At 50.0% G+C, this 16,500-nt stretch overlaps 1 protein-coding gene across 3 annotated transcripts in view; it reads right to left on the bottom strand.

Annotated features, from left to right (window-relative positions):
- ASMT (acetylserotonin O-methyltransferase) overlaps window positions 1-16,500 on the bottom strand; it is a 30,753-nt gene extending 14,253 nt beyond the window's left edge. For 2 of the 3 annotated variants that reach the window (XM_055268389.1, XM_055268390.1), the window contains exons 1-3: window positions 16,292-16,500; window positions 1,890-2,064; window positions 874-1,003 (exon numbers count right to left, since the gene is read on the bottom strand). In XM_055268389.1, coding sequence (XP_055124364.1) covers window positions 874-1,003; window positions 1,890-2,064; window positions 16,292-16,360 — 374 coding nt within the window. In that variant the 5' untranslated portion in view covers window positions 16,361-16,500. The remainder of the gene's footprint in view (window positions 1-873; window positions 1,004-1,889; window positions 2,065-16,291) is intronic. The other variant, XM_055268391.2, reaches the window with a different exon arrangement.

Raw genomic sequence — 16,500 nt, 5'->3', positions numbered from 1 at the left:
CTACAGGTGCCCGCCACCACGCCCGGCTAATTTTTTGTATTTTTAGTAGAGGCGGGGTTTCACCGTGTTAGCCAGGATGGTCTCGATCTCCTGACCCCGTGATCCACCCACCTCAGCCTCCCAAAGTGCTGGGATTACAGGTGTGGGCTACCGCGCCGGGCCACCCAGACACTCCTTTCTATTGAGTCCAGGTCTTCTCTCTTTCACTCTTTCCTTCCTTCCTTCTCTGTCTTTCTCTTTCTTTCCATTATTTCCCTTCTTTCCCTCCCTCCCTCCCTCCCTCCTCCCTCTCTCTCTCCCTTTCCCTCCCTCCTTCCCTTCCTCCCTCCCTCCCTTCCTTCCTTCCTCCCTCCCTCCCTCCCTCCTCCCGTCTCTCTCTCTCTCTTTCTTTCTGAGACAGAGTTTTTGCTCTGTTGCCCAGGCTGGAGTGCAGTGGCACAATCTCAGCTCATTGCAACCTCTGCCTTCTGAGTTCAAGCAGTTCCCCCGCCTTAGCCTCCTGAGTAGCTGGGACTACAGGTGCCTGCCACCATGTAGGGGGGCAGATCACGAGGTCAGGAGATCGAGACCATCCTGGCTAACACGGTGAAACCCCGTCTCTACTAAAAATACAAAAAATTAGCCAGGCGTGGTGGCGGGCGCCTGTAGTCCCAGCTACTTGGGAGGCTGAGACAGGAGAATGGCGTGAACCCGGGAGGCAGAGCTTGCAATGAGCTGAGATGGTGCCACTGCACTCCAGCCTGGGTGACAGAGCGAGACTCTGTCTCAAAAAAAAAGAAAAAGAAACCTTCCCTTTCGCCTCCTCCAGTGCCCCCTTCACTAGCCCCCGGGGGGAGTCCTGAGACTTGGTCACCACCTGGGTGCAGCCCCCACCTCACAGCATCTGCCAGGTGGCCCCAGCACCGGTAGCTGGTCCTGCCCATGTACTTCAGCATGCTGCACTGTGACGTCGGGCTGACCGTGGTCAGGTAGGCGCTGGACAGCTCTGTGTTTTGATAGAAAGCTGAAACACACACAAAAAAAAAACAGGGAAAAAGCAGTGAGATTCCGAGTTCCTGCCGGTGGACGCTCCCCACCTCGGCAGCATCGTGATTTCAACATGATGCCAACGCCATCTGTTTTTTAGAGATAGGGTCTTCCTCCTGCCTGGAAGCACCAACACCCGTACAGCTGGGGCCTTCTATGGAAGGCACAAAGGTGACCCGGGGCGGCTGGCACCCCCGTCCGGTTCGGTTTGTACAAATCCCCATCGGGAGTTTGGGAAGAGCAAGTACAAATGCAGATGAGCCACGAGAGGAAACGTACGTTACATTCCACAGAATGTCTAAAATAACTTATTGAGGCTGGGCATGGTGGCTCACGCCTGTAATCTCAGCACTTTGGGAGGCCGAGGCGGGTGGATCCCCTGAGGTCAGGAGTTCAAGACCAGCCTGGCCAACATGACGAAATCCTGTCTCTGTCAAAAATACGTGGCCCAGGCTGGTCTCGAACTCCTGGACTCAAGGAATGCCCCAGCCTGGGTCTCACACTCTGGTAGCTTTGACATCCGCAGGGCAGAGGTCGGTAGCTGCTGCAGTAACCACACGACGCCCAAACCTGCAAATACAGACAGAGTCTCGCTCTGTCGCCCAGGCTGGAGTGCAGTGGCACCATCTCGGCTCACTGCAAGCTCTGCCTCCCGGGTTCACGCCATTCTCCTGTCTCAGCCTCCTGAGTAGCTGGGACCACAGGTGCCCGCCACCACGCCCGGCTAATTTTTTGTATTTTTTTAGTAGAGACGGGGTTTCACCGTGTTAGCCGGGATGGAGACGGCCTCGCTTTTTACAGAACACGTGGGCTGCAGAGGGTGCCCACGTCAAACGCCTCCTTCAGAATGCCCACGTCCTCACCTTTTCGTCCTCTCGTCTCCACTTTCAGCAGCTTCAGGGACACACAGATGTCCAACAGGAGGTCTGTCCCATGGGAGCTGGCCCCCACACCTGCAGCCACTGCCACCACGTCCAGGGGCCCTGCAGCCTTGGCCAGAAGGTCAAACACACCCAGCTCGCAGGCGGTGAAGAGAACCTTGGAGCAGGAACGGAAATAAAAGGTCAGCGCTCAGCCTCCTGGAAATCACAGTCTTAGAAACACACCATGGCAGACTGGGGAGAAAAGCATTGTTGTATTTATATTTTTATTCATTTATTATTTTTTTTTCAGACAGGGTGAAATGAGGTTGCATCACTATGGAAAACAGGCTTATTTATTTATTTTTATTAATTAATTAATTTTTTTTTCTTTCTTTGAGATGAAGTCTCTGTCGCCAAGGTTGGAGTGCAGTGGCACGATCTCGGCTCACTGCAACCTCTGCCTCCCGGATTCACGCCATTCTCCTGCCTCAGTCTCCCGAGTAGCTGGGATTACAGGCCTGTTCCACCATGCCTGGCTAATTTTTGTATTTTTAGTAAAGATGGGGTTTCACCATGCTGGCCAGGCTGGTCTGGAACTCCTGACCTCAAGTGACCCACCCTCCTCGGCCTCCCAGAGTGCTGGGATTGCAGGCGTGAGCCACCACTCCCGGTCCTCTGTCTCTCTTTTTGAGACAGAGTCTCACTCTGTCACCCAGGCTGGAGTGCAGTGGTGTGATCTCGGCTCACTGCAACCTCCGCTTCCCAGGTTTAAGCGATTCTCCTGCCTCAGCCTCCTGAATGGATGGGATTACAGGCATCAGCCACCACAGCCAGCTGATTTTTGTATTTTTAGTACAGATGGGGTTTCACCATGTTGGCCAGGCTGGTCTCAAACTCCTGACCTCAGGTGGTCCACCCACCTTGGCCTCCCAAAGCACTGTGATTATAGGCATGAGTTTATGCGCCCAGCTGGGAGGCATTTTTAAATGAGGTTGCACCGCTGTGGAAAACAGGGCGGGGCTGGGCACGATGGTTAAAAAAAAAAAAAAAAAGAGCTGGATGCCGTGGCTCACGGCTGTAATCCCAACACTTTGGGAGGCCGAGGCGGGCAGATCACGAGGTCAGGAGATCGAGACCATCCTGGCCAACATGGTGAAACCCCGTCTCTACTGAAAATACAAAAAGTTAGCCGGGTGTGGTGGCGGGCGCCTGTAGTCCCAGCTACTAGGGAGGCTGAGGCAGGAGAATGGTGTGATCCCAGGAGGCGGAGCTTGCAGTGAGCCGAGATCGCGCCACTGCACTCCAGCCTGGGTGACAGACAGAGACTCCGTCTCATAAAAAAACAAAAAGAAGCAAAAGAAAACAGGACGTTAGTTCCTCAAAAGTTCAAACAGAGAACCACCCTGTGGTCCAGGAATTCCTCTCCTGGGACTACACCCAGAATCCCTGAGTCTGGAAGAAATGCTTGTACACCCATGTTCAGAGCCGGATTATTCACGGTAATGAAAACATGGAAGGAACCCAGATGTCCAACAATAAATCAATGGGGCCAGGTGTGGTGGCACATGCTGACATCCCAGCATCTTAGAAGGCAGAGGTGGGAGGATGGCTTGAGCCCAGGAGTTCAAGACCAGCGTGGGCAACATGGCGAGACCCCATCTCTACAAAAAAGTTTTTGGCCAGGTGCAGTGGCTCGTGTCTGTAATCCAGCATTTCGGGAGGCTGAAGCAGTCGGATCACCAGACGTCAGGAGTTCAAGACCATCCTGGCCAACATAGCAAAACCCTGTCTCTACTAAACATATAAAACTTAGCTGGGCATGGTGGCGGGCGCCTGTAATCCCAGCTACTTGGGAGGCTAAGGCAGGAGAATCACTTGAACTCATGAGGCGGAGGGTGCAGTGAGCTGAGATCGCACCACTGCACTCCAGCCTGGGCAACAGAGTGAGATTCGGTCTCAAAAAACGAAAAAAATTTACAAACTGACTTGGGCGTGATGGCACACACCTGTAGTTCCAGCTACTCGCGAGGCTGAGGCAGGAGGATTGCTTGAGCCAGGCAATATGGAGGCCGCAGGGAGTCATGACTGTCCCCACTGCCCTGCAGCCTGGGCCACAGAGCAGGACCCTATGACTGTCCCCACTGCCCTGCAGCCTGGGCCACAGAGCAGGACCCTATGACTGTCCCCACTGCCCTGCAGCCTGGGCCACAGAGCAGGACCCTATGACTGTCCCCACTGCCCTGCAGCCTGGGCCACAGAGCAGGACCCTATGACTGTCCCCACTGCCCTGCAGCCTGGGCCACAGAGCAGGACCCTATGACTGTCCCCACTGCCCTGCAGCCTGGGCCACAGAGCAGGACCCTATGACTGTCCCCACTGCCCTGCAGCCTGGGCCACAGAGCAGGACCCTATGACTGTCCCCACTGCCCTGCAGCCTGGGCCACAGAGCAGGACCCTATGACTGTCCCCACTGCCCTGCAGCCTGGGCCACAGAGCAGGACCCTATGACTGTCCCCACTGCCCTGCAGCCTGGGCAACAGAGCAGGACCCTATGACATCCCAACAAATAGATGAATGTAAAATGAAATGTGATCGATCCATACAATGGAATATTACTTAGCCATGAAAAGGAATGAAGCACGGAAATTCTACAACAGGGAAGAATGTTGAGGGCATTACGCTCAGTGGAAGATGTCACACACAAAAGAACATATATTTTATCATTCTATTTCTTTTTCTTTTTTTTTTTTTGAGATGGAGTCACTCTGTCGCCAGGCTGGAGTGCAGTGGTACGATTGTGACTCACTGCAACCTCCACCTCCCAGGTTCACGCCATTCTCCTGTCTTAGCCTCCCGAGTAGCTGGGATGACAGGCACCTGCCACCACACTCAGCTAATTTTTGTAATTTTTTTTTTTTTTTTGAGATGGAGTCTCACTCTGTCGCCCAGGCTGGAAGGCAGTGGCGCGATCTCGGCTCACTGCAAGCTCTGCCTCCTGGGTTCACGCCATTCTCCTGCTTCAGCCTCCCGAGTAGCTGGGACTACAGGCACCCGCCACCACGCCCAGCTAATTTTTGTATTTTTAGGAGAGACAGGGTTTCACCATGTTGGCCAGGATGGTCTCGATCTCTTGACCTCATGATCTGCCTGGTTCGGCCTCCCAAAGTGCTGGGGTGACAGGCTTGAGCCACCGTGCCCGGCCTTATGATTCTGTTTCTATGAAATATCCAGAATAGAAAAATTCATAAAGGCAGAAAACAGAGCGGTGGTTGCCAGATGCTGGGGGAAGGGAATGTGGAGTGAAGATTTCATGCGGACTGAGTTTCCATCCCAGCACTTTGGGAGGCTGAGGAGGGAGGATCACTTGACCCCAGGAGTTTGAGACCAGCCTGAGCAACATAGCAAGACTCCATCTCTACAAAAATAATTTTTAAAAAAATTAGCTAGGCATGATGGCAGGTGCCTGTAGTCCCAGCTACTTGGGAGGCTGAAGTGTGAGGATCTTTTGGGCCTGAGAGATTGAGGCTGCAGTGAGCCGTGATCATGCCGCTGCACTCCAGCCTGGGCAACAGAACAAGACCCTATCTCAAAACAAACAAACAAACAAACAAAAACAAAAAAAGCCGGGCACGGTGGCTCACACCTGTAATCCCAGCACTTTAGGAGGCCAAGGTGGGTGGATCACAAGGTCGGGAGTTCGAGACCAGCCTGGCCGACATGGTGAAACCCTGTCTCTACTAAAAATACAAAATTAGCCTGGCGTGGTGGCGGGCGCCTGTAGTCCCAGCTACTCAGGAGGCTGAGGCAGCAGAATCACTTGAACCCGAGAGGCGTAGGCTGCAGTGAGCCAAGATCACACCACTGCACTCCAGCCTGGGTGATGGAGCAAACTGCTTCTCAAAAAAAAGAAAAAGGTTAACATGGTAAACTAGTGTAGTGTATATTTTACCATGATAAACACTTTTTACAACACGATGCTTCCACCGTGCACTCAGAACGTAATGCTTTCTGCTACTTTGAGGGCTGATAAATGACCGTCCTTTGGGGTTGACCTCTTGCCTGGAGGTGACACCATGTCATGGACACTGGAGGCCCTCAGGGAGGGTGAAGACAGGGCTGGGGACAGACACATCGCATAGTAGAAATTGTTCTAGGCAAGAAAAGTCCTCGCAAAGAAACCTACAGTCTCCAAAGAGAGGGCAGCTGAACAACCAAGAGACATGCACCATTGGGCACAAACACTCTGAGTCTGCAAAATTCTACTGCACTTGTCACTGTTCAGAGAGATTCCTTGGGGGCAGAAATTGGGGAGCAGGGACCACTTTTCAGCATCTGAAACATTTCCAGATGAGCTGTTTTGACTTCGTAAACAGGATACATAATTCCTAAACAAGATACATAATTCCTAAACCGGATATATAAGGACATGCGAGCTGTTTGGACTTCCTAAACAGGATACATCATTGCTTTTTATTAACAGGGTGCCGGGAGACAGCCAGGTATGGAGGCGTGCACCTGTAGTCCCAGCTACTCAGGAGGCTGAGGCGGGAGGATCGCTTGAGCCCAGGAGTTCGAAACACCAGCCTGGGCAAAGTAGTGAGACTCCATCTAAAAAAAAGCCGTCAGGGATTCCCTACACAGTGGCATGTTGGCATTAGAGACTCACAGTTGGTTGGTTGGTTTTTTCTTTTATCTCCCTGTCTAAAGCAGTAAACAGCCTGGCCATGGTGGCTCACACCTGTCATCCCAGCACTCTGAATGGGTGGATCAGCTGAGGTCACGAGTTCAAGACCAGCTTGGCCAACATAGTGAAACCCTGTCTGAACTAAAAATACAAAAATTAAACAGGCGTGGTGGCAGGCGCCTATAATGCCAGCTACTTGGGAGGCTGAGGCAGGAGAATCTCTTGAACCCAGGAAGTGGAGGTTGCAGTGAGCCGAGATCACGCCACAGCACTCCAGCCTGGGCGACAGAGCAAGACTCCGGATCGAAAAAAATAAATAGGCCAGGCGCGGTGGCTCACGCCTGTAATCCCAGCATATTGGGAGGCCAAGGCGGGCAGAGCAACTGAGGTTGGGAGTTCGTGACCAGCCTGACCAACATGGAGAAACCCCGTCTCTACTAAAAATACAAAATTAGGCGGGTGTGGTGGTGCATGCCTGTAATCCCAGCTACTCGGGAGGCTGAGGCAGGAGAATCGCTTGAACCCGGGAGGCGGAGGTTGCAGTGGGCTGAGATTGCGCCATTGCACTCCAGCCAGGGCAGCAGAGCAAGATTCTGTCTCCAAAAAAAAAAAAAGAATAAATCATCCATGCATTTCTTTTCTTGCACACACAGTTTTGGATGGGTGCCAAGGCTCTAGCAACCTTACTGATAGGAAGTCATAAACCACAGGGAAAGATGGTTTCTTGACACCAAGTGTCTTCCAGGAAACTCACAGTTAGCGTTATTTCAACAGCATGGGGAAGGAAACACAGATTTCACCTCTACCACTATCTTTTGGTTTGTTCCTTTTTTTGAGACAGAGTCTCGCTCTGTCACCCAGGCTGGAGTGCAGTGGCGCAAGCTTGGCTCACTGCAACCTACGCCTCCCGGGTTTAAGTGATTCTCCTGCCCCAGCCTCCCGAGTAGCTGGGATTACAGGCACGTGCCACCATGCCGGGCTAATTTTTTGTTTTTGTATATTTTGTATTTGTTTATTATTATTATTTTTTGAGACAGAGTCTCACTCTGTCACCAGGCTGGAGTGCAGTGGCACGATCGCGGCTCACAGCAACCTCCGCCTCCTGGGTTCAAGCCATTCTCCTGCCTCAGCCTCCTGAATAGCTGGGATTACAGGTGCCCACCACCACACCCAGCTAATTTTTGTATTTTTAGTAGAGACGGGGTTTCACTGTGTTGGCCAGGATGGTCTTGATCTCTTGACCTCGTGATCCTCCCACCTCAGCCTCCCAAAGTGCTGGGATTACAGGTGTGAGCCACCGCACCTGGCCACCTGTCACTATCTTAACAACAGAAGCTACTGCTGCCTTTCCCGCTGGGAAGCCCTAACCATTTAGGGGTGGTGGATGTTGTGTTAACTCTTACTCTGCTATTATGCTTCTATTCATTCTTATTCTAATAAGGTGGGGTTTCTCAACTGTGTGGCATTACTGACATTTGGTGCCAGAGAATTCTTTTTTTTTTTTTTTTTTTTTGAGACGGAGTCTCGCTCTGTCACCCAGGCTGGAGTGTAGTGGTGCAATCTCGGCTCACTGCAAGCTCCGCCTCCTGGGTTCACACCATTCTCCTGCCTCAGCCTCCCGAGTAGCTGGGACTACAGGCGCCCCCCAACCACGCCCGGCTAATTTTTTGTATTTTTAGTAGAGGTGGGGTTTCACCGTATCTTGCACATTGTGACGTGTTGACCAGCATCCCTGGGCCCCACCCAGCAGATGCTAGGAGCACCCAGTGAGCAGTTGTGACAACCAGATTTGTCTCCAAATGTTGCTGAGTCTCCCCTTGGGACGAGTCCCTGATTAAAAACATCTGTGATAAAGTTCTATTAACATTGATTCTGTTAAGGTGATACTAAGTCTTGTTAACGTTGCATTAGCTCTTGTTCAATTAAGTTTGTCTTAACTAATGGCTCTGTTAAGAGTGTGTAAAGTTGTGTTCTACTAAGGTTGTATGAACATTGCTTCTATTAAGATTGTATTAACTTGTTAAGTTTCTGTAGTTGTTATTCTGTTAATTCTATTAAGATTGTATTAGCGGCCGGGCGCGGTGGCTCACGCCTGTAATCCCAGCACTTTGGGAGGCAGAGGCGGGCGGATCACGAGGTCAGGAGATCGAGACCATCCTGGCTAACACAGTGAAACTCCGTCTCTACTAAAAATACAAAAAATTAGCCGAGCGAGGTGGCGGGCGCCTACAGTCCCAGCTACTCGGGAGGCTGAGGCAGGAGAATGGCGTGAACCCCGGGGGACGGAGCCTGCAGTGAGCCGAGATCGCGCCACTGCACTCCAGCCTGGGCGACAGCAAGACTCTGTCTCAAAAAAAAAAAAAAAAAAAAAAAGATTGTATTAGCTCTTTGTCTAATAAGTTTGTATTAACTAAATTTTTCTGTTAAGGGTGTAGAAAGTTTTATTCTATGAAGGTTGTATTAATACTGATTCTATTAAGATTGTATTAACTTGTTAAGTTTCTATACCTGTTATTCAGTTAATTCTATTAAGGTTGTATTAGCTGTTGGTCTTTATTTTTTGGTTTTGTTTTGCTCTGTTTTGAGACAGAGTTTTGCTCTGTCTGTCACCCAGGTTGGAGTGCAGTGGTGCAATCTCGGCTCACTGCAACCTCCGCCTCCCGGGTTCAAGTGATTCTCCTGTCTCAGCCTCCTGAGTAGCTGGTTTTACAGGTACCCACCACCATGCCCAGCTAATTTTTGTATTTTTAGTAGAGACGGGGTTTCTCCATGTTGGCCAGGCTGGTCTTGAACTCCTGGCCTCTAGTGATCCACCCACCTCAGCATCCGTGTTGGCCAGGCTGGTCTTGAACTCCTGACCTCTAGTGATCCACCACCCCAGCCTCCCAAGGCTGAGATTACAGCCGTGAGCCACTGCATCCAGCAGCTCTTGTTCTAATAACTTTGTATTAACTAATTTTTTCCGTTAAGGGTGTAGAAAGTTTTATTCTATTAAAGTTGTATTAATAATTTTAATAAGATTGTATGAAGTTTCCATAGTTGTCATTCTGCTAATTGTATTAAGGATGTATTAGCTCTTGTATTATTTATATTAACTAATTGCTCTATTAAGGGTATGTTAAGTTTTAGTCTATTAAGGTTGTATTAATTCTTCTTCTTATGAAGGTTGTATTAACACTGCTTCTCTTAAGATTGTGTTAACTTGTTTCATTAAGTTTTTATAGTTGTTATTCCGTTAATGATATTAAGTTTGTATTAGCTCTCGTTTTATTGTATTTATTAATTCCTCTATTAAGCGTATGTTAGGTTATTCTATTAAGGTTTTATTCATTCTTGTTCTTTTTTTTTTTTTTTTTTTGAGACGGAGTCTCGCTCTGTCGCCCAGACTGGAGTGCAATGGCGTGATCTCGGCTCGCTGCCAGCTCCACCTCCCAGATTCACACCATTCTCGGCTCACTGCCAGCTCCCCTCTCGGGTTCATGCCTCAGCCTCCCTAGTAGCTGGGACTACAGGCATCCGCCACCACACATGGCTAATTGTTTGTATTTTTAGTCGAGATGGGGTTTCACTATGGTCTCGATCTCCTGACCTCGTGATCCTCCCACCTCGGCCTCCCAAAGTGTATTAGTTCTTGTTCTTATAGAGGTTGTATTAAGATGTATTCTATTCAGGTGATATTAGCTTTTTTGTTAAGCTGTTATCCTGTTTGGTTAAGGTTGCATGGACTGTTTGTTTCAGTAAGTCTGCGTAAAGTTTATTATTCTAAGCTTGTATTACCTCCTTTTCTATTAAAGCTATATTAGGCCAGGTGCAGTGGCTCGCGCCTGTCATCCCAGCAATTTGGGAGGCCGAGGCAGGCAGATCACTTGAGGTCAAGAGTTCAACACCAGCCTGGCCAACATAGTGAAACCCCGTCTCTACTAAAAATACAAAAAGTAGCCAGGTGTGGTGGTGCATACCTGTAATCCCACCTGTTTGGGAGGCTGAGGCAGGAGAATCGCCTGAACCTGGGAGGCAGAGGTTGCAGTGAGCCGAGATCACGCCACTGCACTCCAGCCTGGGCAACAGAGTGAGACTCGGTCTCAAAAAAAAAGAAAAAAAAAAAGCTATATTAATTCTTGTTCTTTAATGTTGTATTAACCTTTTATTTTTTATTTTATTTTTTTTTTTTGAGACGGAGTCCTGCTCTGTCGCCCAGGCTGGAGTGCAGTGGCGCGATCTCGGCTCACTGCAAGCTCCGCCTCCCGGGTTCACGCCATTCTCCTGCCTCAGCCTCTCCGAGTAGCTGGGACTACAGGCGCCCGCCACCACGCCCGGCTAATTTTTTGTATTTTTAGTAGAGACGGGGTTTCACCGTGGTCTTGATCTCCTGACCTGGTGATCCGCCCGCCTCGGCCTCCCAAAGTGCTGGGATTACAAGCATGAGCCACCGCGCCCGGCCGTATTAACCTTTTAAAATTAGCGTTGTGTTCTGTTTCATTCATTAAAGTTGTATTCATTCCTTTTGGGACTGTCTCAATTATTCTTTTAACGGTATATTAAATCTTGGATTCTTATGGCTGAGTTCACTCTTGGTCTATGAAAGGTGCATTAACTGTTTCTGTTACGGGTGCGCTGAGTTTGATCTTTTTTTTTTTTTTTTGCTCCCAAAGAGTTTTTATTATTATTATTATTACTATTATACTTTAAGCTCTGGGGTCCATGTGCAGAACGTGCAGGTTTGTTACATAGCTATACATGTGCCATGGTGGTTTGCTGCACCCATCAACCCATCACCTACATTAGGTATTTCTCCTAATGCTATCCCTCCCCTAGCCCCCAACTTTTTTTTTTTTATTATTTGCAGAGAGGGTCCTGCTCTGTCCCCCAGGCTGGAGTGCAGTGGCGCGATCTCGGCTCACTACAAGCTCCGCCTCCCGGGTTCACGACATTCTCCTGCCTCAGCTTCCCGAGTAGCTGGTACTACAGGCGGCTGCCACCACGCCCGGCTAATTTTTGTATTTTTAGTAGAGATGGGGTTTCACCATATTGGCCAGGCTGGTCTCAAGCTCCTGACCTTGTGATCCGCCCGCCTCGGCCTCCCAAAGTGCTGGGATTACAGGCGTGAGCCACTCTGCCTGGCTAAGGGTATACTAAATGTTGTCTTCTTAAGACGATATTCACTCTTGGTCTATGAAAGCTGCATTAGCTAATTGTTTCTGTTAAGGGTGTACTACATTTGATCCTCTTAAGGTGGTATTAACTCTGCATTAACTCTGGTTCTGTTCAACTTCTGACAACACCCATGACATGGTATCATGTGCCCTAAAGTGACTGTTCTTCTAAGAACCACCTCCCTGAACACCACTGTGAACCAGCGACAGGCTTTGAATGAGCAGTCAGTAGCCCCAGCGGGAGGCCTGTGGTCAAACGAGGCAAAGGTAGCAAGTTACTGTTGTCTGGGACAGTAACAGAATTCCCACCTCTACTAAAAAATAGAAAAATTAGCCAGATGTGGTGATGTATACCTGTAATCCCAGCACTTTGGGAGGCCCAGGCAGGAGGATCGCCTGAGGTCAGGAGTTCAAGACCAGCCTGGCCAACATGATGAAACCGCATCTCTACCAAAAATACAAAAAATTAGCCAGGCGTGGTGGCTCACACCTGTAATCCCAGCACTTTGGGAGGCCGAGGCAGGCGGATCACCTGAGGTCAGGAGTTCGAGACCAGCCTGACCAACATGATGAAACCCCGTCTCTACCAAAAATACAACAACTTAGCCGGGCGTGGTGGTGCACACCTGAAATCCCAGCTACTCGGGAGGCTAAGGCAGGAGAATCGCTTGAACCTGGGAGGCGGAGGTTGCAGTGAGCTGAGATCGTGCCACCGCACTCCAGCCTGGGTAACAACAGTGAAACCTCATATGAGAAAAATAAATAAAAATAATAAAAAAAAATTAGCCGGGCTTGGTGGCAGGCACCTGTAATCCCAGGTACTCAGGAGGCTGAGGCAGGAGAATCGCTTGAACTCGGTAGGCGGAGGCTGCTCTGTGTATTGGTGGCTGGGGAATAGGTATTTCTAACTCTTGGGGGCCTAGGGATAAAATTCAGGGGCTCTACAAACTAGGAAGGAGAAGAGACTTCACTCTAATTTTCACTACCCCTTCCTAAAATGTGGTATTCCCTTCAACCATGAGCGTGCTTGCAAACCACAGCCATGATACAAGAACCTGTGGGGGCCGGGCTTGGTGGCTCACGCCTGTCATCCCAGCACTTTGGAGGCTGAGGTGGATCACCTGAGGTTGGGAGTTCGAGACCAGCCTGACCAACATGGAGAAACCCCGTCTCTACTAAAAACACAAAATTATCTGGGCGTGGTGGAATGCGCCTGTAGTCCCAGCTACTTGGGAGGCTGAGGCAGGAGAATTGCTTGAACCTGGCAGGCAGAGGTTGCAGTGAACCGAGATAGCGCCACTGCACTCCAGCCTGAGCAACAAGAGGGAAATTCTGTCTGAAAAAAAAAAAAGGAAAAAAAAAAAAAACAACAAAAAAACCGGTGGCTTGCTGACAGAGAGAAACCACAGATATTTTCATGTCACATGAGAGCTGTTGCAGACGTGTCAACATACCGTCAGCACATGATCCCCTTTCACAATGCTGGTGCTTTTTGTTTTTTGTTTTGAGACAGAGTCTCACTGTGACACCCAGGCTGGAGTGCAGTGGCATAATCTCAGCTCACTGCAACCGCTACCTCCTCTGGGTTCAAGCGATTCTCCTGCCTCAGCCTCCCGAGTAACTGGGATGACAGATGCCCACCACCATGCCCGGCTAATTTTTATGCTTCTAGTAGAGACGGGGTTTCACCATGTTGGCCAGGCTGGTCTTGAACTCCCGACCTCAAGTGATCCGCCTGCCTCAGCCCCCCAAAGTGCTGCGATGACAGGCATGAGCCACCGCGCCCGGCCAGTTCAGTCGGTTTTAGCACCTGTATCGCCGCTACCTGCACCCGTAATCTTGGTGGTGTTGTCACAGATGTTAACCTGCAGGCGTCTCTCAGCCTAGGGCTTGTTCAGCTGCCAAACAGTGGAGTTTTGTGTTGTCAAAACTGCAGTTTTACTCAAAAAGGCCTGGGAAATAAACGGCGATTGCGTGCAAGAAGCACACTCCCTCAGCCCATCAAGTCAGCCACGGATGCTTTCATTCCAATTGCCTCTTTAGATCTTTCAGAACTGCAGATCAGTTCAACAGCTGGGCTCAGCAAACAGAACAGAAATGGGCCAGCCGTATAGCAGAGAGTGCCTGTCACCAACCACATCAAGACCCTGGCACTGTTTTATACCCTTACCCAACACACTGAACTCTCATTCACTGAGGGAGCGTTAAAAAATAATTATATCTCGGCCGGGTGCAGTGGCTCATGCCTGTCATCCCAGCACTTTGGGAGGCCGAGGCGGGTGGATCCCTTGAGATCAGGAGTTCCAGACCAGCCTGGTCAACATAGTGAAACCCTGTCTCTACTAAAAAATAGAAAAATTAGCCGGACATGATGGCGCATGCCTGTAATCCCAGAACTTCAGGAGGCCGAGGCGGGTGGATCACCTGAGGTCAGGAGTTTGAGATCAGCCTGGCCAACATGGTGAAACCCCATCTCTACTAAAAATACAAAAAGATTAGCCGGGCCTGGTGGTGGATGCCTGTCATCCCAGCTACTCGGGAGGCTGAGGCAGGAGAACTGCTTGAACCCGGGAGGTGGAGGTTGCAGTGAGCCGAGATCGTGCCACTGCACTCCAGCCTGGGCAACAAGAGTGAAACTCCATATCAGAAAAATAAATAAATTTAAAAAATAAAATAAAATAATTAGCCAGGCTTGGTGGCAGGCACCTGTAATCCCAAGTACCCGGGAGCCTGAGGTAGGAGAGTCACTTGAACCCAGGAGGCAGAGGCTGCAGTGAGCCAAGATCACACCACTGCACTCCAGCCTGGTGACAGAGCAAGACTCTGTCTCAAAATTTAAAAATCAATCAATCAATCAATCAATCTCTGATTTATCTCTATGTTTACATTAAAGTAAAATTCATAAAATTCACCATTAACCATTCTCGTTTTTGTTTTTGTTTTTTTTTTTTTTTTTTTTTTTTGAGATGGAGTCTCGCTCTGTCCCCCAGTCTGGAGTGCAGTGGCGCGATCCCGACTCACTGCAAGCTCCGCCTCCCGGGTTCAAGCAATTCTCCTGCCTCAGCCTCCCACGTAGCTGGGACTACAGATGCCTGCCACCACCCCACCTGGCTAATTTTTAAAATATTTTTGGCCAGGCACAGTGGCTCACGCCTGTCATCCCAGCACTTTGGGAGGCCGAGGCGGGCGGATCACGAGGTCAGGAGATCGAGACCATCCTGGCTAACATGGTGAAACCTCATCTCTACTAAAAATACAAAAAATTAGCCAGGCGTGGTGGTGGGCACCTGTAGTCCCAGCTACTCGGGAGGCTGAGGCAGGAGAATGGCGTGAACCTGTGAGGCGGAGCTTGCAGTGAGCCGAGATCGCGCCACTGCACTCCAGCCTGGGTGACAGAGCAAGAGTCCTCCTTAGCCTCTGCAAACCACCAGTCCACTTTCCGCCTCGAAGGATTTGCCTGCTCTGAACATTTCGTATAAATGAAGTCATATCATATGGGGCCTTTCAGGTCAGCCTTCCTTCACTGAGCACGATGTTATTCCGTGAGAAGAAGAAATGAGGTGTTGGGAGCCCGAGGCGGGTGAATCACTTGACATCAGGAGTTCGAGACCAGCCTGGCCAACATGGTGAAACCCCATCTCTACTAAAAATACAAAAATTAGCTGGGCATGGTGGTGGGTGCCTGTAATCCCAGATACTTGGGAGGCTGAGGCAGGAGAATAGCCTGAACCCTGGAGGTGGATGTTGCAGTGATCCAAGATCGTGCCTCTGCAATCCAGTCTGTGTCACAGAGCAAGACTCCAACTCACAAAAATAAAAAAAAGGAATGAGGCATTGCTCCTCTATGGGTGAACCCTCAAAACTCACCTGTATTATAAAGGCACAGTGTAATTCTTTACTGGGGTAATAAACAACCACATATACAACTCTATCATGAGATGTTTTAAAAATTTCAACACTTGCAGTTCAATAAAAATTGTCTTGTTTGTAATCCTATGTATTTCATTTAAGCTTTTTTTTTTTTAATTGGGACAGAGTCTTGCTGTGTCGCCCAGGCTGTAGTGCAGTGGCGCAATCTCGGCTCACTGCAAGCTCCGCCTCCTGGGTTCAAGCAATTCTCCTGCCTCAGCCTCCCGAGTAGCTGGAACGACAGGCACCTGCCACCGCGCCTGGCTAATTTTGTATTTTTAGTAGAGATGGGGTTTCTCTGTGTGGGTCAGGCTGGTCTCGAACTCCCGACCTCAGGTGATCCGCCCGCTTCAGCCTCCCAAAGTGCCGGGATCACAGGCGTGAGCCACCGCGCCCGGCCCAATGTACTTACACATATTGATTGATGTCTCATGTCTCTGTAAAAAGTATCGAACCAAGCTGTCCCCCAACCACCCGGGACACATGGCTTCAGGACCTCCTAAGGCTATGATGTGGGTGCACGTCTTTCACGGTGCGAAATACACCTGCTAATATGAGGGACACTCGTCATTTTTCTCGATTGACACTCCCAACAATGGAACGTGAGTGTGATGAACGGAAATCTATTCCCCCTTGTCCCACAGAGCGTATCCTACCTGGGACACCATGAAGCCGTTGGCGTAGTCATTAAGGAGGCGATAGGCGTGGTCCTCTGAGCATCCCATCTTCTCTCCAATCCAGCCGTGGCTTCCAGAGCCTCTGGAGGGCTTGCTTCAAGGAGCACGGAGCCTGCTGGCAAGCTGGGGATGAGCCACCTGCTCACAGCTGCTGCCTGAATATCCCTGCTGCCTGCCCGGTTCTCAAA

Source organism: Symphalangus syndactylus, chromosome X (assembly GCF_028878055.3).
Source record: "Symphalangus syndactylus isolate Jambi chromosome X, NHGRI_mSymSyn1-v2.1_pri, whole genome shotgun sequence".
Lineage (NCBI taxonomy): Eukaryota > Metazoa > Chordata > Mammalia > Primates > Hylobatidae > Symphalangus > Symphalangus syndactylus.
This window is presented reverse-complemented; position numbering and strand designations above follow the sequence as displayed.